General features: G+C 31.2%; 2 protein-coding genes across 2 annotated transcripts; one reads left to right on the plus strand and one right to left on the minus strand.

The window, feature by feature from the left end:
* Nucleotides 1-382: 382 nt before the first annotated feature.
* Nucleotides 383-9,441, plus strand: LOC125814699 (protein DETOXIFICATION 21-like). Its single transcript, XM_049494171.1, has 8 exons — nucleotides 383-680; nucleotides 2,888-3,429; nucleotides 4,562-4,648; nucleotides 4,898-4,954; nucleotides 5,577-5,815; nucleotides 6,212-6,330; nucleotides 8,804-8,890; nucleotides 9,251-9,441. The coding sequence occupies exons 1-8, from the start codon at nucleotides 396-398 to the stop codon at nucleotides 9,323-9,325; spliced, it is 1,491 nt and encodes a 496-aa protein (XP_049350128.1). The 5' UTR covers nucleotides 383-395; the 3' UTR covers nucleotides 9,326-9,441.
* A 5,634-nt stretch (nucleotides 9,442-15,075) lies between these two features.
* On the minus strand, nucleotides 15,076-25,042 carry LOC125814346 (protein ENHANCED PSEUDOMONAS SUSCEPTIBILITY 1-like). Its single transcript, XM_049493805.1, has 2 exons — nucleotides 24,148-25,042; nucleotides 15,076-15,539 (listed from the first exon to the last, which is right to left on the minus strand). The coding sequence occupies exons 1-2, from the start codon at nucleotides 25,040-25,042 to the stop codon at nucleotides 15,076-15,078; spliced, it is 1,359 nt and encodes a 452-aa protein (XP_049349762.1).
* Between the last annotated feature and the right edge of the window lie 1,130 nt (nucleotides 25,043-26,172).

Here is a 26,172-nt window from a genome sequence, read left to right on the forward strand (position 1 = left end):
TTTTCTCAAAATTGAAAAAATTCAGTAAGTGTTTGTTTGACTCTATTGAGATATGAATGATATGTAATTTCTCATAGTTTTAGTTCCACTGTTTTTTTACCACTTTATAGATTTACATCAATTATTATGTTTAATGCTTTTTTTTTCTCAAAATTGAAATAATTCATTAGCCAAATGTTTTTTTTTTTTTTTTTAACTTTATTGAGATTATTGAATGTTGATGTCTCATGGTTTTCATATCACTTGATTGACCGTCAAGCCATAGTACATTTTTTTTCGAGATAATCACACTATATATACAAAGGTCTTTTCTTAGGTATATTTACAGTGAAAATTCTAATTCCGACATTGTAACTGAATACTTATGTTATTTTTTTATTTATTTTTTTACAGAAATGGTTGATTATCTAAGTGAGAGGCTGATTAAAAATGGAGAGGACCAAGAAGAGGAAAGAGGAAATAATATTATTATTGTGGAAAAAGAAGAGAAATTGAAGGATATGATATTACATGAAAATAAGAAATTATGGGTAGTGGCAGCTCCAGCTATATTTACACGATTTTCAACATTTGGAGTAAATGTTATAAGTCTAGTTTTTATTGGTCATATTGGAGCCACTGAACTTGCAGCTTATGCATTGATTTTCACTGTCCTCCTCAGATTTTGCATTGGCATCCTTGTAAGTTTTCAATCACACGTGTTGTGAATATTTTAAAGTTAAATTGTTACTAAATATAGAAATATTTTATTCTTTTTGAATGACTAAAGGAAAGTGAATTATATAAATTAGGACAGATGAAGTATTAAATATGGTGTATTAGTAATGTTGGAATCAGTTATGTTGATATTTTTCTATTGACTATTTGATTTGTTGTATTAAATGAATACAATGTATTAGGATAATAATAATATTGAATAAAGTATATTACAATTGGAATAGTATATTGTATGTTAATGTCATAGTTTACTACGTATAATATGTATAACTAGTACAACTATTAATTATACATAGGTTGAAAACACTAAATAGGAAATTAAATAATACCAAAACTAATGCATGTACTTCCTTCGTTTTGATTAATTAGTTTGGCTTTGACTTGACATATGTACCAAAATGCTCAGTAATCTTGTGATTAAACATGTCACGGAAGTTAAAATTTAAGAGTTTTCGAAAAAGAAAGAGAAAAAACATAAAGTGACTCCTGAAGTTGTTCCGAATTTTTAAAAAGACACATAAACTATGCAAGTGTCCTATTACCCCCCTAAACAATCCTAAACAGATATTATTACATCATTTTTTGTCCACTTGACATGGAGAGTGTATGCACTCTCTTAAAGAGCATGAACAAACTAAAAAACGAATATAATCTTATTTTTACAAGTATTTTGCTATAAATATATTTTCTTGTTTTTCTTATTATTTTAACTTTTTCTCCTTATTATTATTTTCTTTTTATTTCTTCCTTGTTCTTCAAAAATTTATTGTCATCTTCATTGTAGCTTCTCACTTTCAATGTCACTTTTTACCACAACTCCACCTCCCTTTTTTACTACTATTAGTTTAACTCTCTTCAATTTTAAAATTATATCTAAATATTTTATTACATTTCGAACAATTTGAAAAACCCATTAAATTTCAAGATGATTAGTAGGTATTATTTAGTTTTTTTATCCAAATTTCAATTAAACTTTTTCAATTTCGGAGAATTCTGATTCTTTCAAAATTATTATTTCTAGTTTTGAAGTTATCTGAAAATGAGATAAATTAATTGATGATACCTTCAAAATTTTGATTTTTCTTAGAAAAATAATTAGTTTTGTTATCAATAACTCAAAAAGTCTAGAAAATAGCATAATTTTCTAAAGAAAGGAATTTGACCAAAGAAGAAGAAGAAGAAAAAAGAAAGAAAATGGAGGGGCTCAACTTGATGTGGGGGTGGGGTGAGGTGAGGTGAGGGTGGGAGGTGAAGAAGAAAGAAAGAAAGAAAGAAAGAAAATAGAGGGAGGGGTAGCTTGAAAGTAGGGGTGGAAGATGAAGTAAAATTTAAATGGAATTAAAATTAAAGTAATAAAATTAAAATAAGTCAAAAAATAAGAGAGAGAAATAAAGAAAAACTTAAAATGAAAAAAAACTATATTTCAAATTAAATTAATAGGTGTCACATAATGATTGGTGTGTGATTAACACTTGCCATTTAAAATCTGGAATTGATCGAAAAATGATGTAATAATATATGTTCGGAATTTTTTAGGGGGCTAATAGGACGCCCACATGGTTAAGGTGTCTTTTTAAAAATTTGAGACAACTTCAGGTGTCACTTTATGTCTTTTCAAAAAGAAAAAAGTTATTCTTACATAAACAGATTAGAAAAAGAAGACAAACAAATTGAAATTGAAAGAATTATTTTAAGGCCATATAAGATTCAAAAATCTATTTTATTTTCTTAAAACTCCGTGAACAAAGGAGTACTTTCTTAAAGGAAGTTCTAAGTCAAGAGAGGTCAAGTAAAAATGAACGGGGGATTACTATGTATAAAGTTTATATCGAGAATATCATAGCAATAAAAATATCTTTTACACACTACAATCAATCAAGGATTTAGTGTCAACTATTTAACGGCAATAATATAATTACCGCTATATTATATTAGCAATATTAAACATCAGTATACATAACTAACACTCTATATAGATATCGCTAAATGCTTTAACGACTCTGGATGCAGTGACATTCAATTGCCGCTATATTAACGTTAAAAAAAAATCTATTGCCACTAAATAACTCTTTCATTATTATGATACAGTCAATACATAAAACTTAAACGTTTGCTATGTTATGTTTTTGGACTTGTTGAAATAAATTAATGTTGTGAATTTAATTTACAGCTAGGTATGGCAAGTGGACTAGAGACATTATGTGGTCAGTCATTTGGAGCAAAACAATATCATATGCTTGGTTTACATCTTCAAAGATCATTGATTGTCTTAACAATTACCACAACACTTCTACTCCCATTATTTCTATTTACAACTCCAATTTTAAAAGCATTAGGCCAAGAAAATGACATAGCACAAGTGGCTGGAGTTGTTTCACTTTGGTTCATCCCAGTGGCATATGCATATGTTGTGTCATTTGCTTGCCAAATGTACCTTCAAGCACAAAGCAAGAACATAATTATTGCATACTTAGCTGCAATTACACTAATAATCCATGCATTTTTGTCTTGGCTTTTGACAATCAAGTACAAATTTGGGCTAACTGGTGCTATGATATCAACTATTTTGGCATATTGGATACCTAATATTGGGCAATTAGTGTATGTTATGGGTGGGTGGTGCAAAGATACTTGGACTGGCTTTTCATTCTTGGCTTTCAAGGATTTGTGGCCTGTTGTCAAACTTTCTCTATCATCTGGTGTCATGCTCTGGTGAGTCCATGTGCAAACTTTCTACTATCAGTGTAGTTTAACTATTTAGAGCATGCTCTAATAATGTCATGATTTAATTTGATGAATCTACACCTTTCACTTGCACATTGGTAGCTGATCAGAGTTATTTTGAAAGGGTTATGTTGAATTTGAGCAGATTAAAATAAATTGAGTTAATGAATAGTTGGATAAAGTTCACTTGAGTTGAGATGACTAGATTGAAATGAGCAAAACATTTTTGAGTCAATAGTTCAACCAGCTCAGCGTAATTTAACTATTTAGAGCGTGCTCTAATGTCATTGCTTTGGTGACCCTATACATTTCACTTGCACATATTGGTAGCTCAGAGTTATTTGTAGGGGTATCAAATAACTTGGTTGAGCTGAATTTAGACGAATTAAAATAAATTGAATTAATAAATAGTTGGACTCACTTGAGTTGAGATGGACAGGATCAAAATGATCTTAGCATTGATCATAGTCCAACCAACTCAGCGTAATTTAACTATTTAGAGCATGCTCTATTATCATGCTTTGGTGAATATATACACTTCACTTGCACATTAGTAGCTCAGAGTCATTTGTAGGGGTGTCAAATAAGTTGGTTGAGTTGAATATAGTTGAATTCAAATAAATTGAGTTAATAAATAGTGAGATCACGATCACTTGAGTTGAGATGAACTAGATCCATATAAGATAAATACTGAGTCATAGTCCAACCCGCTCAGCGTAATTTCACTATTTAGAGCATACTCTATTATCATGCTTTGGTGAATCTATAAACTTCACTTGCACATGCATTGGTAGCTCAAAGTTATTTGTAGGGGTGTCTAATAATTTTGTTGAGCTGAAAATAGTCGGATTCAAATGAATTCAGTTAAAAAATAGTCAAATAACGATACTTGACTTGAGATGTACTGAAACAATATGAGCTAAATATTGAGTCGTAGTCCAATCAGCTCAGAGTAATTTAACTATTTAGAGCATGCTATAATACTATCTAATCATCTAAAAGATAACTACAGATGAGAATCCATAAAATAAAAATTATGGCATCCAATTTAGGTGGAAGGTACAAATTATCAAATATTGAGCATGTAATAACCTTATTTTATTTTATTTTTGGGTACAAGTGTTGAGCTTTGGTACAACAGTATACTTGTTCTTCTGACTGGAAATTTCAAAAATGCTGAGGTTCAAATTGATGCCCTTTCTATATGGTATGTTCCTTTTCCTCATTACATTCTCTAACTCTGTAGTGAGGGAAGGTTGATAAGACAAATTTAGAATTTAAACTTCATTAGTTCAGTCTTAATAATATTGAATTCATTATATTTTAAAAATTATAGATATCTATTTTTATTATAATTATTAATAAAATTTTACATATATATTTATACTACGCATTAAAATTATTGAATTCATATGAATCCGTTACCGCTAGGTTAAAAAGTTTTCCTCTTTTACAGCCTTAACATCAATGGTTGGGAAATGATGATAGCTCTTGGCTTCATGAGTGCAGCATGGTAATGTTCCTTCTATTTATTCTACTTGTCTCACAAAAAATGCTATGACTTTATTAATGTAGTTTTCGTAATCATTTCATCTAAGAATTTAAATTGCATGTGAACTTATGACCTCTATTAATTTTGATATCATATTAGATGAAATTTAAATTGCATGTGAACTTATGACCTCTATTTATTTTGATATCATATTAAAGTTTACGTATAATTATTTCATTTAAAAATTAAGTTATTAAAAAAATATTTTTTTAATTATTTAATGATATTGTATCTCAACAGACGTCACCACCTCGAACAATTCAAGGTCCAAATTTCACTTTTACCTTTAGTAAAATGATTTACAAATTACAACCACACAAATATCTAAGAATGATATCAAACTACAAGTTTCAAAGATCTTTTCAAATTACAATGCTACTTAAAATAGCTTTTTATATTCTTGCATAATTTAAATCAAACTTGTTCCGCAAACGATTTCGAATCAAGGTTTATCAAAAATAACATTTCTATCTCACAAAAATAAAGATAAGATGTCATATACCTTTTTTTTTTAAAATCACGAGACTATACTGAATATGTTATTATTATCGTGTAATGCTGATTAATTAATTATGATTTTCAGTGTACGAGTAGCAAATGAGTTGGGAAGAGGAAGTTCAAAGGCAGCAAAATTCTCAATTATGACAATAGTCTTAATATCTTCTTCTATTGGATTCACCCTAGCATTATTCTTCTTCTTCCTAAGGGGACGTTTGGCTTTAGTTTTCACAGAAAGTATAGAAGTAGTAAAAGAAGTAGATAGTTTATCTACTCTCTTGGCCTTTTCAGTTCTATTGAATAGTGTTCAACCTGTACTTTCTGGTAAGTTTACTAATTATTTCTAGACGTAATACATAAATGTGCATGCATTTTAACTTAGCCTTAAATGACATCGATGTCCTCTTATTTTGAGTAGGCATAAAGTAGGTACTAAACTCGTATAAAATTGAACAAATAGACACATTCGTCCTAGGTGACATCCTACGTGGCGCCCAACGTCACGTAGGCTACGTGTATTATGTCATGTAAAAGTTCTACTTGTTCAATTTTATACAACTTTAAGTGTTTATTTGTGCACATTCAAAATTGGAAAGCATAAATATCAGGTAAAGTCAAGTTAAAAGACATATTTATATCTTTTGCCTTATTTCTATATATATAACTTTTAATACAATTCATACCTTAATAATTCATGCGTTATTAATTTTTGTATTATAGGTGTGGCTGTTGGGGCAGGGTGGCAGAACATTGTGGCCTATGTTAACATTATATGTTATTACTTGGTGGGAATTCCTGTTGGAGTAATGCTTGGCTATTTTCTACAATTACAAGTTACAGTAAGTGTTTCTATCACGACTCGGCTCGCTAGTGATATTGTCCGCTTTGGGCCTAGATTTGCATGACTTTAAAACACGTCACTAGTTAATAAGGTCTGCTTACTTAGCTTATATACCCAACATCTCTCTTATGTTTTGCCGATGTGAGACGTCTAATCTTAAGCCAGAGTTGTCACGCCCCGAGCCTACACCCTGGACATGGCTGGCACTCGAGAACCATTGCTGGCCCCAAACAAACCCTTGGTCTGGCTTACTTACTCAGCAGAAGACTTAATTCAACAAAGACAAGTCTATGTAATAAAATGGAATGTTATAAAGGAACATTCAACTGACCATTAAGGCAAACTCAAGTCTTAACATAAGATAAAGATAATGAAAAGACTAAAGAACTAACATCTGACTGTCTATGAAGCCTCTAAAACAACTAAGATGGATGTCGGGACAAACCCCACGACATCCTAATGAACTAATAAAATAACTGAAAGCATTAAAAAGTAGTCTTCCGGAATGCAAGGAGGCTCACCAACTGACTCTGGAGTGCTCACTAGATCAACGATGCGCTGGATGCCGATCCTAGTACATGTGTCTGCATCATAATAAGATGCAGGTCAACTGGCATCAGTACATTGAATGTACGAGTATGCGAGTTGGAATGCTAAACACAACATAGGCTTGAAAGGAATCTGAAGAACTTACCTGGCTCAACTCAACTCAACGTAATTGAACTCATTTCAATATAAAGAAGTTTAAAACAATTGCAATATAAAGAAAAGCTATTTAAAAACATGATGTCAACTCTATGTGTATCCAAGGATACAACATAACTCTGAAATGTATGTAAAATTACAAATAACTGTGTATATAAGAATACAATTACTTATGTGGGAGTTTTTCTAACCGACAACCATCACGTAAGACCTATTGTGATGATACAACGTTTTGCATCACGTTGTCAGGGCCTCATATACCTTGCCGAGGGTATAGAACCTAAACTACTAAGTGAATCCACTAGTCTATGCTAAAAGACATTAAAAGAATCATCTAAAATGTATGACACTTTTCTACCCATGATGACTACATGGTTTATGGGGACTGTGAGTTGTCTGAACTCTCCCCCATATCGGTGCTCAATACTATTCCCAAAAATATAATATTAGCTCTTATGTTTAAAAACATACTTCTTTCTGTGATTTGAGATTAGTGCTCAAAAACTTAGCTCAAAGACTATCTTGGAAATCATAGTTTCCTCTCTTGCTTTATTTAGAAAACGATTACTCTTTTCTGAAAATTAGCCCGAAGGCTCTTTGGAAATCGAGGTTTCCTTTCTTGTTTAAATGTGAAAACATTTTAAACCCTTTGGGAATACATAGTTCCTATATACTTTTGAAGAAATGAACTTCAAACTTTACTCTTAAATCTTTACTCAACTTGAACTTTAAGTCTTAAAATAAAGTTAAAACATTTGGAAAAGATTTTTGGAAAACTCTAAGAACTTCTCTTGACTTTGCTCTTAACTTTCCTTGAATTAGATTATGGATTCAAGGTTCATGATCTCATGTTTATGGATGATTTCATGATATTTAAATGTACCTTAGAGTGTTGGAATCAACTAGAAAACATAGGTACATTACTAAGGAACTAGTACGAAAGATTGGTGAAGAAATAGGAAGAACTGGTGACCTTGGCGCTCTGAGAGGCGCGGGGGGCCAGAGCACAAACTTCAGAGCTGAAGTTGTGGTGCTCTGGCTGGCGCGTATCCCCAGAGCCCAAAGTTCAGACTCTGAAGTGGGGAGTTTCGGATTGGACTTTCCTTATTCCAATGGTCCAACTTCCAAAGAGCATAACTCACTCATACAAACTCGGAATCGCGCAAACTCAATGGCGTTGGAAAGATAATTCCAAGAGATTTTCTACCATATCTATAGGTACCTCTAAATCATCCTGAGCTAGAAGTTATGTCCGTTTGAAGTTGACCAAAAGTCAACTTATTCTAACTTAACAAAATTTCCAGATTTTCATTCTTTCCAAAAATGACTATTTCCAATTATTAGCTTCTTCCTAGTTATTTCAAATTGCGAGATGTTACAAGAGTATTACATACACCCCCTCTATGGATTCAACGTCTTCGCTGAGGTTTGCCTCGCCTTATCGGGATTTGCCTAAATATTGAATCCTATCCCACATCGAGAAGGTTGACACAGGAGTTACTCAGATATCAAATTTGTCACGGCTCAGCCCGCTAGTGATATTGTTCGCTTTGGACTTGGGCCTGCACGACATTAAAACGTGTCACTAGTTAGTAAGGTCTGCTTACTTATATACTCAATATCTCTCCTATATTTTACCGGCGTGAAACTTCTAATCTTAAGTTTGAGTGTTACAGTCCCTTTTCAGCTGCAAATAATTTAATTTTATCTTTAATATGAATTTCTTATAGAGATATGATATTATGACATGTTGAATTGTTTTGTAGGGAGTTTGGATGGGAATGTTGATTGGCACACTTGTTCAAACTATTGCACTAGTTATGATCACTTCCAAAACTGATTGGGATGAACAGGTACCTTTGCAACTTTTATTTTTTCGAATTAATTATGTGGTTTTCTTTCAATGAAAAGAATTAGAGAAAATAATAAGAACAATCCCTAATGTTTGGAGGTAAATTTAAAGTGTTTTATAATATATCGCGGACAACTTTGATCCTTTAAGTTGTTCTCGTAAAAAATTTAACAAACTTTGGATGTTAGATTTACGGCATAATATATAAACATATCGTTTAATTTTCCCTTATCTGATATCCATGTCCTCCAACTTTGAATGTGTACAAGTAGACCTGACTTAAACTGATATAAAATTGAGCAAGCAAATACATGTTTTACGTGACATAATACAAAAAAAAAAATGCAATTTTCTTTTGTAGGTAAGACTCACTCAACAACGAGTTAAAGGATGGGCAATAGAAGATGACAATAATGTTACCTCACAAGGAGCTTAACACAACAAATGGCCTAAATTGCAATAATTTGTCAAATTGTTTTAATTATTGTAAATTATCAAATATCATTTCAGTATTTAGCTCCCATATTTGATAAGTTTGCTAGTTCGATTGTTTTATTTAATTGCTTATTTTAAAATTTTTCCAATAGTCGCTTGAATAAATAATTAGCACTTATTAGTTGAATTTAGTCATGAATAGTAACCTCTTTATTTTATTTTACGATTTCTAATTCGATTGTTTTACGTTTCTATTTATTTTCTTCAATGTTTATTTCATTTACAGACGAGGATCCAAAATATACTCTATTTTTTTTTAAAGATTATTTGATTATATTTCAAATAATTTTTTTTAAAAATAAAAAATAAAAACAAAGATAATGTCTAAACAATCCAAATAGACTCCTAGTAATAGATAGATAATGATATATAGTTCAAGTCGTAAAAAGAAATAATTGATAAATAAGAACAAAAAAGTGATAGTCCAAGTGTTTTCGACCTTTATGATCTCAAATTAAGTATACTAACCTATAGGAATGGTGACGAGGACATGAAGTATGTCAAACTTTTAAATCCCCAAAATATAATTTAAAAATAAATATAAAAAGGTACGATTCTTTCTGAAACAAACTAAAAAAGAAAAAGTGTCATGTTAATTAGTCACCACCTCCATAAATTCTTGATCATTCTCCATTGCTTGCAATCTAGTGTTCTCCACAAATACTCTAGTCTTATTAAATATAATTGGATTTTCAATCCATCCTTTATACATTTTGATCACTTCTTAACAACCATCTTATTTATTTGCATTGCAACCCATCCTAGTCCATTTTCTAGTAACTCCTTTGCACTTGTCTTTATTATCTCGATATGAACTGCATTTCCAAAATTCCCTTCTAGTAGATGAAGGTTTAGTCTTGACCTTGCGCCTGTTGAAGACATAATTAAGTATTCCTTATGTCTGTCTCAATTTATTAAATGATACTATTTTCTTTTTAATATGTCTCGGAAAGAATGATGTATATTTCTATCCATTCTTGACCGCCACAATATTGTTGCCAAGGGTCAAAAATCTAGTTAAAGTATTCTAGATTTTTGACTTTCATATCTTAACTATGTGTGAGTTTCCTATCTGAAGTTTTGAACTATCACCAAATGTTTATGGAAATAGAGCTACCTGAACAATAATGATATTTTAGATAGAAATGAACAATTGATAGTTGAAATTGTTAAAGAATGACAAAAGTCCACATTGATGGTTAATGAGATGGGCTGACTCCTTATAAGGCTTGGACAATCCTTCTCCCTTTGAACTAGCTTTTGGGGTGTGAGTTAGGCCTAAGACCTAATTTAATAGAAATATGTTTAGATAAACATTTGATGATAATTTAGTTAACAAACTCACCCACCTAAAACTCATGAAAAACTTGAGATACTTTGAGTATAATTTTTATCCTTCACTATAAATATAAATAAATAAGTAAAGGCAACATGTTGAAAAGATTATGACATTAGTGAACAAGGACTTATTTGGATCAATTTTATAAAGTAGGCTCATATTTTACCCCAATTATTGAAGATCATTTCCAAGAATACAGTGATCAATCAAGTTTTTTGTAAAGCAAATTTTCTTATATGTCTTTTAAATATTTGAAATAATTAATTATTATATTTATATATAATATTTTTTATATAATTTTCAAATATATAAATTTTATGAATCTATGTTCAAATTTACTGTCATAATTTCAACTGTATCACCTAAATCGAGAAACGGAAAGTAATTAAAAGTGTACTCACCTTTGAGATCAAATACCGATAAAGACTTCTTCCCTTTCATCACGCTTGCGACATCAAGTAACACATCACCATAGATGAGCCAAGTAAGCTTGCAAAGAAAAAATCGAGACAATACCCATCTAATTTAAAGTTGAATTACAAAAATATTCGTCAAAATTAATTGAACGGTCATTTTATCCTTTATCCAATTTTATTTAACAATTAATTATAAAACTGTCATTAGTTCACATATAAAGTATTGATTCATGTGAATTCAGTAATTTTTATTCAAACAGTGTATTTATATTAAGAAATTTATATAATATATATTGGATTATGAGCCTAATTATTATTATATATTAACTTGATATCATTATAAGAATCAGAAGCAAATTCATAATTTAAACTCTCTATATTCAAACAACCTTTGATTAACTATAAAAAGATTACATCCATATAGAGGGAGATAAAAAATTTGAAAAGGATGAGGGTATAACCATCTTTAATATAGACATATTTTATTTTATTTTAGAAAAAAATGATATAGACATGTCAATTACTTAAATACGAAATTTGACATTATTAGAAAACCAAGGGAAAAAGTAATAAAAATACAGAAAAAAAAGCTAAGTGTGAATTGCCTAGGGCTCTGAGCCCACTAAATGTCTATCTATCCACCTCAATCAATCAGTGAATTAAATCACTTTATTTTTATCGATAGAAATAAAGACACATATATTATACTCCTTCCGTCCCATTTTATGTGGCAACATTTGATTGGTACGGAGTTTAAGAAATAAATGAAGACTTTGAAATGTTTACCAAATTGCCCTTTAAAAAGTAGACTCTTTTTTCTCTCTCCTCATAAATGTATTGGAGTATTATTTTAAGATTAAGTGAGATCAATAAGGATAAAGAGGAATTGTACCTTTATAAACTTTCCATATAAGGAAATGTGACTTTTTTTTGGGACTGACCAAAAAGGAAATGGTGCCACATAAAATGGGACAGAGGGAGTACTAGATATAGGACCCCGTGCCAGCACGGGGCCCAATATATATTGTTTTTTTATTTTAATTTATGTCATATTATGGAATTTGACAAGTTATTAAAATTTTTATATGATTTTAAAAATATTTTAAATTTTTAGTTATTGTGATTTGTAGTACTTTTTTTAACATAATTTTGAAAATAATATTTATTACTCTGTTTGTTCTAATTTATGTGGCACACGCAGAATTTCAAATATTAGCCATTTTTTATATGTCTCTTTAATATATTAAGTTGTTAATTATTGTATTTTATAGTACATTTTGAACCTAATTTTTTAATAATATATGTTATTTGCCATGTCCCAATTTATGTGGCATTAATTGATAGATTTGTTGGAGTCGAGAGATTTATTTTGTTAATTATTGTAATTTATAGTTTTTTTTTCCGTCAATTTCAAACAATATATGTTGTTAATTGATAGAATACTTTTAATGTAATTTTTTTTAAAAATATGTGTGACTGTCCATGTCCCAATTTATGTGGCACATGTAAAGTTTTGACAATCAACCAAAATTTTAATACATTTTAAAAAATATTTTTAAGTCGTTAAATTTTAAGTAATTTAAATTGTTGTATTATTTATTACAATTTATAATACTTTTACTTTTTTTTAATTTATGTCATATTATGGAATTTGAGAAGTTATTGAAATTTTTATATGATTTTAAAAATATTTTAAATTGTTAGCTATTGTGATTTGTAGTACTTTTTTTAACATAATTTTGAAAATAATATTTATTACTGTATTTGTTCTAATTTAAGTTGTTAATTATTGTATTTTATACTACATTTTGAACCTAATTTTTTAATAATATATGTTATTTGCCATGTCCCAATTTATGTGGCATTAATTGATAGATTTGTTGGAGTCGAGAGATTTATTTTGTTAATTATTGTAATTTATAATTTGTTTTTCGTCAATTTCATCAAGTATTTTTTTTATTAATTATTGTAATTTATTGTTTCTTTTTCGTCAATTTCAAACAATATATAGTTATCATATAATCCATTTTATGTGGTACCAATAGAATTTAGAAAGTCAATTAAATTTTTTATATAAGTTTTAAATAATTAAGCTGTTAATTATTGTAATGTATAGTATTACTTATATTATTTTTAAATATATTTAAATATTATATGTTAGGTTTTTTATCCTAATTTATATGGCATTGATAGAATTTAAAGTGTCAAATAATTGTTAATTATTGTAATAGATAATATGGAGTATTTAAGTCATTTATAGTATAGTAATTAATATATAATATGTAGTATTTAAGTGGAAGGTGGTGGGGCTCACTTATATAGCTTGATAATTATATTGGATATTAGTAGTGATTTATAGTATAGTAATTAATAATATATAATATGTAGTATTTAAGTGGAAAGTGATGGGCCCACTTATATATTTTATAAATATATTGGACATTAATAGTGATCTTATTGGAACATTGATAGTCATTCCTAGACTCTTCTATAATATAGTAATTCATTGTACTCTAAATTGGAAATGTATAACTACTTTAATAATTAAGACACACATATATTATATTCAACTAACGTTCAAACAATTTATTTAAAATATAAATATTATCACTTGAACTCGAAATTTTAAATTTTAAAATTCTGATTTCGTACACCACTTTATCATGTTGTGCATCAAAAAATTAAAACAACAGCATTTTGTCTATTCATTAGTATTATTTTATTTTATTTTCATTCGATGACCCAAGCGTGTATTAGAACTTCGTTTAAATTCGACTTTCTATGCTAATGCAGGATTGGAATTCGTTGGCCTTTGACTTTTTTCAGGAAGATATATCAATAATTAAAAATATAACAAACTATTCTCATGCTATGTTTTATTCAATAAGGAAATTGGATGTAGATATGGTTTCTTCCGTAAATAAATATTAATGCACGTTTACTCTTTTCAAAACATTCAAGCAAAATTCCAATTGACTTATGCTGTTTTGTTGGAAATCTTACGAAAAGTATTTTTTCATAAGTATTTTTTTTGTTTCAATTTATATGATTTTTTTTTTTAGTTAGTAGTAAAAAATGATACATTTCTTTTTTAGGAGTTGGGGGAGCAATACGTGAAGAGTCACCATTTTTTGGGCATATTTTGGTTATTTAGGAGCCATTTTACTGGAATTAGGCGATTTTCTCAGTTTTTCGTGTATTTTGGTGATATGTTTTTCACACTTTTTTGTAAAATCTTTACGAAACCCTCCACATGGAGTTGGGGAGTAGTATGTGAAGCTTCATCTTTTTTTTGACACATTTTGGTCATTTAGGAGTCATTTTACAAGAATTAGGCGATTTTCTCAACTTTTTGTGTGTTAGCTCATGAATATTTTGGTGATATGCTTTTGATCGACTTTTTAGCAAAACTTTTACAGAACCTCCGTATGGAGTTGGTGGAGCAGTCGTGAAGCCTCACCATTTTTGGACATATTTCAGGCATTTTGGAGCCATTTTACAGGAATGAGGCAATTTTCTCAGTTTTTATGTGTTAACCCGTGAATATTTTGGTGATATGATTTCCAATCGACTTTTTTTGCAAAACTTTACGGAACCCTCTATGGAGTTGGGGGAGAAAAACGTGAAGCATCACCATTTTTTACATATTTTGGGCATTTATGAGCGTCATTTTACAGGAATTCAATGATTTTCTCATTTTTTTCGTGTGTGTTAGCACATTAATATTTTGATGATATGACTTCTGATAGACTTTTCTGCAAAACCTTTACAGAACTTATTGTAGACTACAAGTTTCAAAAGTCTTTCTATCTATGATTTTAAACTTCGTATCCAATCAAATCACATCACATAAATTAAAACGGAGACAATACTTTTAAACAAGAAGTAAATAAAAAGCCAATACAACACAAAAAAGTTAATCCTAGTAAGGAAGTTTTAAGTCTTGGTTACAAACTCCATGAATTCTTGATCATTCTCCAATGCTTCCAAAGTCTCTTGCAAAATGCAAACTTCAATATCTACACTTCCTTCTTTTTCACCAGGAAATAAAGTAATTTTCCCATCACGTTTATTTGCCATTCCACTCCTCACACCAATTGGTTTTCCCCAACCAAAATCATTATCATAAATATTATACCTAGGAGAACTACTAATGAGCAATCTATTATTCCCCTCATATACTGACCCCTTTTTTAATATAACTGGATTTTCAACCCATCCTTTGTATATTTTCACCACTTCTTCAGAGTTTTGAGAAACAACCATCTTGTTTATTTGCATTGCAACCCATCCTAGTCCATTTTCTAGTAGCTCCCCTACACTTGTCTTTACTTGCTTGCCATGAATTGCATTTCCAAAATACCCTTTTGGAAGAGGAGGATTTAGTCTTGATCTTGCGCCTGTTGAAGACATAATTAAGTTATTTAAAGTAGTAATGGGACTTGTGGAAGACATACTTAAGTTATTTAAAGTATATTTTTATTTTAATTGTTTAAATTTTTAGATGTAATGATAACATAATTCAATATGATATTAAAACATAATAACAATCATGAGTTTGAAATTTATTGTCACGTAGAAACATTAAAACATTTTACATGTATGTATGCTCAATAAAAAAAAGAGTTAGACCTACATGTGAGGAACCAATTATATACATAAGGGAAATGTATAATATATAAATGTGTCCTTTAACTTGCCTGTATTTCACATTTATGTCATTCAATTTTGGGTGTGCATAAGACACTTAAATTTGTATAAAATTGAACAAGTAGATAAATTTATATGTATCTTAATACACGTAGGACACCACGTAAGACACAAATTGTCATGCAGCATGCCACATAGGACGTGTGTGTTTATAATTTGTGCAACTTCATACAAGTTTTAGTGTCTACTTATGCACACCCAAAGATAGAGGGCATAAATGTGAAATGAGGTGAAGTTAAATGACATATTTATGTTTGACGTTAAACATAAACATGACCCTTAACTTGGATTCAGCGGGCAACTTGACATTTAACTTTGGATGTGCATAAGTAAACACTTAAACTTATATAAAGTTGAATAAATAGACACATTTGTCCTACATGACATACTGCGTGACAATTTTGTGTCCTACATGTATTATATCACGTAGGACATCGATCATCGCTCTAGATAAACCACCATTATAATAATCGATTCTCTACGCTCTACGAAAGTGCCATTGAAACTGAAAAGTTTCCATCATTATTGAGTAAGTACATTTGTGGATAAATTTTATCACAACTATTACCAGAAGATTTACTAGGCCATTTCTCATAATTCAATGACAATATTTGAACATTTTCACTATATGAGTCAAGAAATCAAAATAGTTAATAGTCAAAAATATAATTGAAGTATCACTTTCTTGCAAGTTTCACACCTCAATTATCAGTTTATACTTGAACTATTACTATTCATGTATTAAAACACACCTCATAATTAACTAGACCAACAATCAGTTGTTCTATTTTCCTACCTAAGCTACCATCTACTTTACTAAGTGTGTTTTAGAACCTGCTTGGATTAACTTAGGGTGTGTTTGGTATGAAGGAAAATGTTTTCTTGGAAAACAAGTTGATTTTTGACTTATTTTCTCATATTTGATTGGTAAGTAGAAAATATTTTCCGAATTTTTTTTTTAGTGTTTGATTTATGAATGAAAAATTTCTTTTATTTTTACTAGAGTAGAAAATAATTATTGAAATTGAAAATATTTTTAAAAAACAAACTTAATTTTTTTTGGGGGGTGGGGGGTGGGGGTCGAGGGTAGGGGTGAAAAATTGAAATTTTGAATTTAAAAATATTTTTTAAAAACAAACTTAAAATTTTTTTTGGGGAGTGGGGGGACTGGTAAGGGGTGGGTGGGGGTGGGGGGGCTGGTAGGGCGTGGGTGGGGAGGTCGAGGGTAGGGGTGAAAAATTGAAATTTTAAAGTTAAAAATATTTTTTTAAAATAAACTTATATTTTTTTTGGGGGGTGGGGGGGGGGGGGGGGGCTGGTAGGGGTTGGGTGGGTGGGGGATCGAGGGTAGGGGTGAAAAAATGAAATTTTGAAGTCGAAAATATTTTTTAAAAACAAACTTAATTTTTTTTTTTTTGGGGTGGGGGTGGGGGGGTCGAGGCTGTTGACACCCAATTTTGACCCTCCTTTCTTCTAATTCATTGTTTTCGAGTTTCTAAATTAATAATATATAAAATTATCTTCTTCTTTTTTTTTTTTTCACAACTATTTTACTACTACGACTATTTATCTACTAAAATTTTATGTTTTATTATTGAAATTACTATTCTCATTTCTACACCTTATTTTCTTAAAATAACTATTTGTTGTCGCCTTCTCTCAAGTTTCTAACCTATTTAATTAATTATAAAATCTTATTTTTGTATTTGTACTTTATATTAGTGTCAGGTTGTAATATTGATATTTTATTATGTAGATCATTAGTTATCACTTTTTAATATGTATTGTATTAGTTATTAAGTTAGAAGCCCAAAATAATTTAAAAGAAGAAAGGAAAAAGGCTAAGAATTTCGGCCCAAAACCCCTCAAATCAGACCAACATTTCAGCCCATTTGCTACACTAAAATATGTCTGAAAGAAGCCCAAAATTCGGTCCAAAGCCTCCAAAAGAGACCAAAACGCTTCAGCCATTGTTTTATATCAAAATAGCCCAAAAAATCGAGCCCAAAAACAAAATTTTCAGCCCAAATTTGGACCTAAGATTGAGAGAACAACAACTGCCTCATCTCTCTTCTTCCCTCACATTTTCAGAAAAAAAAAAGAACAACAATGTCTGTCAACCATTGACAGAGCTCAACTACCCCATTTCCGTGATATATGCATATCAATAGCGTGAAGGCTGCTATGTTCAACTACTCACGTCATTCAAGTTTGAACGGCTATCTTGACCAAGTTCAAAAATCCGAAATTTCAAAATCTCGCCCAAAACACAGCCCTAGCTCTAAATTGTCTATAAATACTCGCATTCAACCCTATCTTTAGGAGAATATTTTTTCAGCCGCTCATACTCATAAGCGTTAATATTTTCTCTAAAACACTTCATCTTTTAGCTCTCTTTCGATATCTGTCAGGATTCTAGTTTTGAGTGTGTTCATACTCGTCTTGGTTCGAGTGTAGACTTGTGATCGAAGCACCCCGTTCGCTGCCCCGCAACAGGTGATAATCGCCTCCTTTTTTCTCTCTTTTTTTTCCTTTGTTTCGTCATCTTTGTGTTGAACTTTTTTTTTTTTTTTAGTTCTTAAGTAAATCTTGCTTTGCAGTAGTTTTATTTGGTTTAGCTCTAACAAACTGATATGTTACTTTTTTGTTTAGTTTATCTTAACGAAGGTAATTTTAGAAAATGTGGTTATGTTCTGTTTGACACCTGAACCGATTTTTTTTTATTTCGTTATGTGTAATTGTTAAGGATAGAAATTGGTTGCACTTTACTTAAGTTTATACGCGTCAGTTTCTGCTCCAAGTTACTGATTATCTGGTATTTATATGGATTCCTATAAAAAAAAAAATGCTTAAAGGACATAATTTTGTTTTGTTTTGGTCGATAAGTAAGTTGCAGATCATGTTTTTTTTTAATAATGTACCTGCAAATGTGAGTTTTGAATTTCTCTCGGCAGATTATGGTACTATATATATGGGTATAAGTTTCTTTAATTTCAAAGAAAAATCACGCCTTGCAAATAATTTTACTTAGTTTAGTCATAATAGTAAGGATTATTTTTGAGATTGGTATAGCTCTAAAGTGCATTTCTTTGGCGTGTTAGACAACTTGATAATGTTACTTGAAATCGGTTTTGTTGTTAGTTAATGTCCCTTTAATGTCTTTTATATGATAAAAAATTTTAGCTTGTATTTTTCTTACTTTAAAAGTATGCTAGAAAGAGTTGATGTTTGTTGTTGACTTTTTTTTTTTAGAAATGATATGCAGGTTATTTTTAATTTTCTTTATGTCTTTACCTTATTTAATTCATTTTCGTTAGAGTAAGAAAAATCATGATCCTTGGCATGTTAGCTAAGATTCCTATCTTATCTCTATGTATACAGAATATAGATTTTAAATTCTTTTGCTTAATTCATTAATTAGTAGAGCTGGATATTTTGGTTTCCTTCCTTGTATTTTCGTAAGGGCTATTAAAAAATGTCCAAATATCTTAGTTTTTGAGTTTTCCATTCGGCATTGGCATGCTTTATAATTTAGATAATACGTTTGATGAGTGATTGTACTTAGCACTATCTACTTAATACAATATCGTTTAAAGTTGAATTGTCTTACTAATCTCTTTATCCTCTCATTATTTGCATGAACTTTGGAGCAAAATGGAGTCTTTGATTCAAGACTCTAGCAAATTATCGAGTCTCATAGACTCAACATTATCCTCACACCCGCACATGGAGTCTTCACTACATCTTTGACCATTCGAAATTGCAAGCAAAACAAGTGGTCCTATCTTGGAGTCACTTATGGCTACTTACATTTTTTCATTATTTGTTTATATGTTTTTCTTTACGTGTTACACTAGTTTACGTGACTTGAAGATATTCTTATCTTTGAATTCTCAAATAGGTAACTTAATATAGATGTTTGGGTTTGGGTACCTTTAGCTATCAATAAACCTATTAATTACTTTAGCTTTTATTAACTTCACTTGAAAAAATCTTCTTAAACACTTCATTTTGTATCACTTTAAACTCACTAATTTTTTAAGTTTTGTTTAAACTTGGCAATGTCTTATAAAGAAAATATTTTGTTCTAAACCTTTTTTTTCTTTCTTAAACTTTTTCTAACGAGAGTACCTTGTCAATCAATGAACAAGCGTCTATTTTTAAGTACTTATTTTTAGTCATGGATTTATCTAAATGGATCTAAAGAAATTACTCTTCCCTAAATCTTTTTCACTCTAATACAATTGTAATAAGAGCTTTAAAATAAAATAATGTTTTCCAACTTGGCTACTCAATTACTTAATCTTTAGCATTCATTTCTTTTAAAAAGGTAATTAACCTAAGTTTGGCCGGTTAATAGTTTTAAAACTAATCTTAAGGGATGCCTTACCCCTTCCCTTTAGGATGAATTAGAACTCTTACCTAGAATCACATAAGTTAGTAGACCTTAATTGAAGTCATTTTTTTTAGCATTACATAGTTAATAATTTAGGTATCCTAATTTGCCTTAAAAATAATTAGGTGGCGACTTCTTAAATTAATTAATTTGGAAATTACCAATATGTTGTACACTAATTTGACCTTGGTTAAATTGGGGTATAACAACTTAGCGACTTCACTGGGGACTTTAGGTTCTAAACCATAACAAACTTGGGTTAATAATTAAGTTTTTAACACCTGCTTGTTTCATTTTTGTTGTTTGTTTCATTTTAAATGCCTAGATGCTTTACTTATCATGCTTATATGACATAAACTGCTTATTTGTTACTGTTTTATATAAATTGTTTATTTGCTACTCTTCATATAAACTGTCATTCCGATCATAATTCCTCCAATTCTGGAAAATTCACACTATCACACGTACACGCGAGGTGTGTTTTGCGCACCCGCAAATTTCTTTCAAAATCCCAAATTTAGGAGAGTTGGCATATGCGCGGGGTGTCCGGATCTTTTTCCGTGTGACCGCGTAGCCTTCTCACTCGAGTTGTCCACTCGGGAACCTTGTGTCTAGTAAGCCAAATCTTAGAAAACATAAGATAGAGCTAAATCACTCCTTAATTTAAGTCATGCATGCATTCACCTTAGGTGGATCGATCCCGGGTATCGAATCCACATTTAAGAAATCCACCCTTTCGTCGACGGGTTTCACGACCCAACGACCAACAAGCATGTTTTGTGCAACGTGATAATGATAGACAGATCCAAGCCTAATTTTGACATACTGAGTTTGGAATTTATGTGTTCATTTCATTTCAATTTGTAATGTAGGATGAGTTCAGTCCCCCAAGTGCCCAAAGTTAGGATGGTCGAGGGTTTCCCGCACAAATTGAGGACATGGTGGGAAAATTTCACTCCAACTGAGAAATTAGCGATTACAAGAAGGTTGGGGTGCCTCCCTCTGCTATTCAAAATCACCCCCGATAAACACGTGATTAGAGCACTAATTCAATTTTGGGATCCAGACCGTGTTGTGTTCGCCTTCAAAGACTTTGAACTAACCCCTACATTGGAGGAAATCCTCTATTTCACCAGTTTGAAGTATCAAAGAATGGGTCAAATTATTCCACACAGTCAATCAGGGAAGAAATTCTTTTGCTACTTAGGGTTGAAAAATGAAAAGAAACTTCGGTGCTTCGAAAATAATTGGGTTTCTTTGGACTACCTATATGAGAGGTATGGACGCTCGAATAGTTACAAGCTGTTTAGGAAAGAATTCTCTTGTACTCAAGTTCATTGGCAAGTTAGACGTCCTATTGCATTTGCTGTGGCTTTACTAGGGACTTTGGTATTCCCACGAGAACACGGATGCATTAGCACTTGCATAGGTTCTGTGGCTCGAGTACTTTTTGAGGGAGTAGATAGCGAAGAACTCACTGTGGTTCCCATGATTTTAGCAGAAATATTTCGAGCTCTTGGGAAATGTAAAAGAGGGGAATCAAACTTCTTTGAAGGTTGCAATCTTCTTTTACAAATGTGGGCATTGGAACATTTTCACCAACGTAAAAATATGGATGACATATGTTTTAGCAACATAAATCATATTAATAGTTTTTACGATAGGATGAAAGAGTTTGTGTATCCGATTGGTACTGATGATTGGTATGAGTTTCTGGCCCACCGCACTAGTGACCAAGTTCAGTGGAAATATCCATTACTCCCACGTTCCCCTGCCTATATAAGATGTAGAAGGTTTTATTATATTGAGCTTATTGGATTGAAAGGTCTCCAACCATATGCTCCAGTGCGCGTGCTTCAACAGTTTGGTCAAGCGCAAGTAATTCCTCTTCGAGCAAATATGAGAAATTCTGAAATTTACTTTGGACCAAACTTTGAAGTCCCTAGAGCCAAAGAGATTCTTCATGAGTGGGACAATATCCTCACGATAGATATCGGAAATGGGCCTGAAAAGGAAATTCCAGAATACCAGATATGGTTTCAAGAAGGTCGCAATAGCATAAGTTCAAAAGGTGAGCAAGGTTTTGAGGATATTGGAACGACGATTAGATAAGACATTCTCGTCTTGGAACCAAAATAGTCACTCCTGAAATGTGGGCTCAAATGGAAAATATAATGCGATATTTGGACAATGCGGGAGCAGGACCTAGCAACGTGGGAGCATCATCTTCACTTTCTCCACCAGCGTGATTGATAGCAGTTTAGGACAAGTCTTAGATTTGTCTTTATATTATGTCATTTTTTTTTATGTATTTCTTAGTTTCTTCGTTGTACTCTTTTTTTTTTTTGTATTAATGAAAACTTGGCCTTTTGTTTCCTAAACTCGAGTTGTCACAAATTAATGGCTTGGATCAATCTATCATAAAACGTTATGTTTGACATTTAGGCCCACCTCTGGCAAAAAGAGGTCCCGTGCATATTAAGATACATTTTCTTTTTGAATATCTGTTTTGTTATATGATTTACTTGTTGCGTAACACATGTTATTATTCAATTATCTGCCTAATTATTAATATTATTGAAATAACGATCACCCACTTGATACTAATATTTATCTCTTTTTGAAGGTTTTCTTCCTTTTGATTTATTTCCCCAAAGGTTGATTTGCGTTGACTACGAACTGGCGGATCATCCATACTTTACGAGATCAAAAGCACGTGCAGACATGACTGGTTCAGGTGCATCTGATCAAAATGGTTTGGGACTTGTCACTGTCCTGAGAGATGAACCCGAGACTTCGGAAGGAATGGAACCAATCCCTTATGATGTACACATTGCCAATTTGATACAAAAAATGGCCGATATGCAAAGTGAGATTGATCGACTTCGAAACCTCACCAATTTGTCCATCACTTTGAACACGCCACTTTCCGAGCATGGAACAAACACAGCTACTCCGCCTCTTTTTCCACATGTTGACTCTCCTACTCCTCAATACTTTCCACCAAACCCTTCCCTTCACAAGACCAATCCAACTGCTTCCAAACAATCCACCAACCCTCAACAACCCAACTTTCCGCAAAACAATTCGCAACAAGCCAACCCTTTACCCTTCACTACCCCATATGCACCCCAAACTTCACTTACCCAAACTCCCGTCACCCAAACTACCCCACTCACCCAAACCGCCTTACCTTCCCAAAAATACCAAACGACCCAACATATATCGGTGGCACACACTGCAATCCCTAATGTTCAATATGTGCCTCAAGTATATGTAGCGGAAGCTCAACCTTTCCTTAATCCAATGCCAACCATTAAGGATGAAAAAATGAAAAAATGAAATAATATTTTTTAAAAACAAACTTAATTTTTTTCTTTTTGAAGGGGGTGGGATAGGTGGCTGGGGGGGCGAGGGTAGGAGGTGAGGGTGTAAAAAAATAAAAAAATTGAAATTAGAAATATCTTTTAAAAACAACTTTTAATATTTTTTTGGGAGGGGTGGTGGTAGGGGGTGGGGTAAAAATATTGAATTTAAAAACAAACTTTAAATTATTATTTTTTTTGGGGGGGGGGTGGGTGATTGGTGGGGTTGGTTTGAGGGTAGGGACCAAATAAATTAATTTTTTCAACAATTTTTTTTTTAATTGAAAATTGGAAGAGAGTTTTGAAAAATGTTTTCCTTAAGTTTTGAAGGGAAGTCATTTTCCTTAAATTTGAGGAAAATGAGTTGATTTGAAAAACATTTTCCAAATCATTTAACCCAACCAAACATGAGAAAATTGGATTCCTTCATACCAAACACACCCTTAGTATAGTTCAGGTCATAAAAAGAAATGATTGAAAACTAAGCTCAAAATACGTTTTCGTCCATTATGATCTCAAATTAAAAGTGTATCTCACCTATAGGAATGGTGATGATGACTTCTTTCCCAGCATCAAGCTTACGACATCGAGTAACACATCGCCATAGATGAGCCAAGTAAGCTTGAAAAGAAGAAATCGAGTTAATACCCATTTCATTATTGGCCTTATTCTTCAGTCTACCAATATTTTCTTTACTAAGATGAAATACCCTTTCCATCAACGTTGGAACTTCGAACTTTTCAAACAATTTCTCATCATCCAAATTCATGGGAAGATGAATTGGGACATCTATTTTCTCCGGAAAATAACGTTCTAAAATTGGAATTTTAGAAATGATTTTATGTCCACGAGAAATTTCAGCCCAAGAATTAAAGAAATGCCAAAAACAAGTACCATCAACTAATGTATGATTCATAGTACATCCAATAAAATAACCATCAACAAGCTCCGTTATTTGAACCCCAAATAAAGGCTTAGTAACACCTTCGAAATTTCGAGTATTAATCAATGGAAACAAAGAGTGAATAATACTCGGTACGTGTGTAGAATCAAGAATCATAAATACAGTTAATTTTGGAGTGTTGGCGTGGATGAATTCCACTCCAGCATTGTTACATGTTATAAAAAAAGAAACTGTATCGTCGTCTGAGTTTTTAACGATCGAAAATCGACCGACTAAGGGGGGAAAGAAATGTAAAGTGTGACAAAGGGATTTTTTTAAGTGGTCAATAAATGATGATTTGTGGATGTTATTTTCATCTCTTTTTGGTTTGTGGAAAATGAGACCTTTTTGGATGGTGTCAAGAAGGAGTTGTAAATCCCATGGTGTCATTTCAATTTTAGAAACTTTAGGGGTGTTTTTGTATGAAATTGATTCATCATTTGATGTTGCTCCAATTAAACAAGTTGAAATTATTTGAATTTTTTCCATTTTTGGAAGAAAAACTATGAGGAAGATGGAGATCAAGCAAGTGGTGGAGTAATAACCAATGAAGTCTTTTAAGCCAATGATATAGGATTGGAGGGTGTGTGTGTGGGTGGGTGGGTGGGGGGGATTTCGGTATTTTCTATTGTTATAAAAATCACTAAGAAATTGATTTATTCGCTTGTTCATCGGTTATTAATCGTCATCGATTCGGTTATCAATTTAACAGTTAGATGAAACACAAAAGAAATCATTGAAAATCACTTAGAAATAATGTAACAAACCAACGAACCATGAAAGGGCATAGTACGGTATCGGAAATTTTGTTTCCACATTTTCTATTTTCAAATTTTGAAAAATATTACTATTATTGTTATCATATCAAGTTAATTAAGTATAAATAATATTTCATTCATTTTGTTCAACTCGATACGAAGTTTTAAAAATAATTTACATTACAATATATATACAATTTAAATCCATATTCCAAAGATATTATGATTAGAAAGTGAAAGTACGCTACAATTTTTTTGGAATTGAAAACTTATAACTTTCACGTGAATGAGATGTACTTTTTTTAGTCCGTTTTGATAATACTATTTATATTTTATTCATGTAGTTTTTTATTTAAAAACTTATTGTTAAGTTTTGAGAATAGTTTTGAAATATTACAAAGTCTTTTATATTTTTAAAATTTCATATTAGTTAAACTATAAGATATAAATTAGTAACGGAAGACGTAAAGACGCACACGTTGAAAACAGACAAAAAGGCAGCTGTGTAATCAAAATGAGGTGGGGGCAAAGTGGGGTCCACTTGAGATAAATTGTCTCAAAACACTGTCGTTTTGACATATGTATTAAGGGGTAAAATGGTAAAAAAAATAAAAAATGTTTTAGATGCAGCTACCAGCCCTCCATTTTTTTATTCCAACGTATTGGTCGGTTTGTTCCGATTTTGTAGTTTATCGAATCCATCGATATAAATTTGGAGGAATACTAAATCGTTATAGAACCATTAAAAAAATTGACTTATCAGTTATTAATTATTATTGAATTGATTATTGGTTTAACCGTTAAGATGAAACACAAAAAACACATTGAAAATCACTTAGAAATAAGGCAACAAACCAAATG

The sequence above is a fragment of the Solanum verrucosum genome, unplaced genomic scaffold (genome assembly GCF_900185275.1).
Source record: "Solanum verrucosum unplaced genomic scaffold, falcon-dt-bn FXZP01000268.1, whole genome shotgun sequence".
Taxonomy (NCBI): Eukaryota; Viridiplantae; Streptophyta; class Magnoliopsida; order Solanales; family Solanaceae; genus Solanum; species Solanum verrucosum.

Bases quoted from the DNA above. Each gene is read 5' to 3' on its own strand.
- LOC125814699 (XM_049494171.1), top strand. From the start codon at position 396: ATGGTTGATTATCTAAGTGAGAGGCTGATTAAAAATGGAGAGGACCAA. The intron at 3,430-4,561 runs GTGAGTCCATGT...TTTGGGTACAAG, and splicing joins TCATCTGGTGTCATGCTCTG to TGTTGAGCTTTGGTACAACA. The intron at 4,955-5,576 runs GTAATGTTCCTT...TATGATTTTCAG, and splicing joins GGCTTCATGAGTGCAGCATG to TGTACGAGTAGCAAATGAGT.
- LOC125814346 (XM_049493805.1), bottom strand. From the start codon at position 25,042: ATGGAAAAAATTCAAATAATTTCAACTTGTTTAATTGGAGCAACATCA. The intron at 15,540-24,147 runs GTGAGATACACT...TGTCTTCAACAG, and splicing joins CATCATCACCATTCCTATAG to GCGCAAGATCAAGACTAAAT.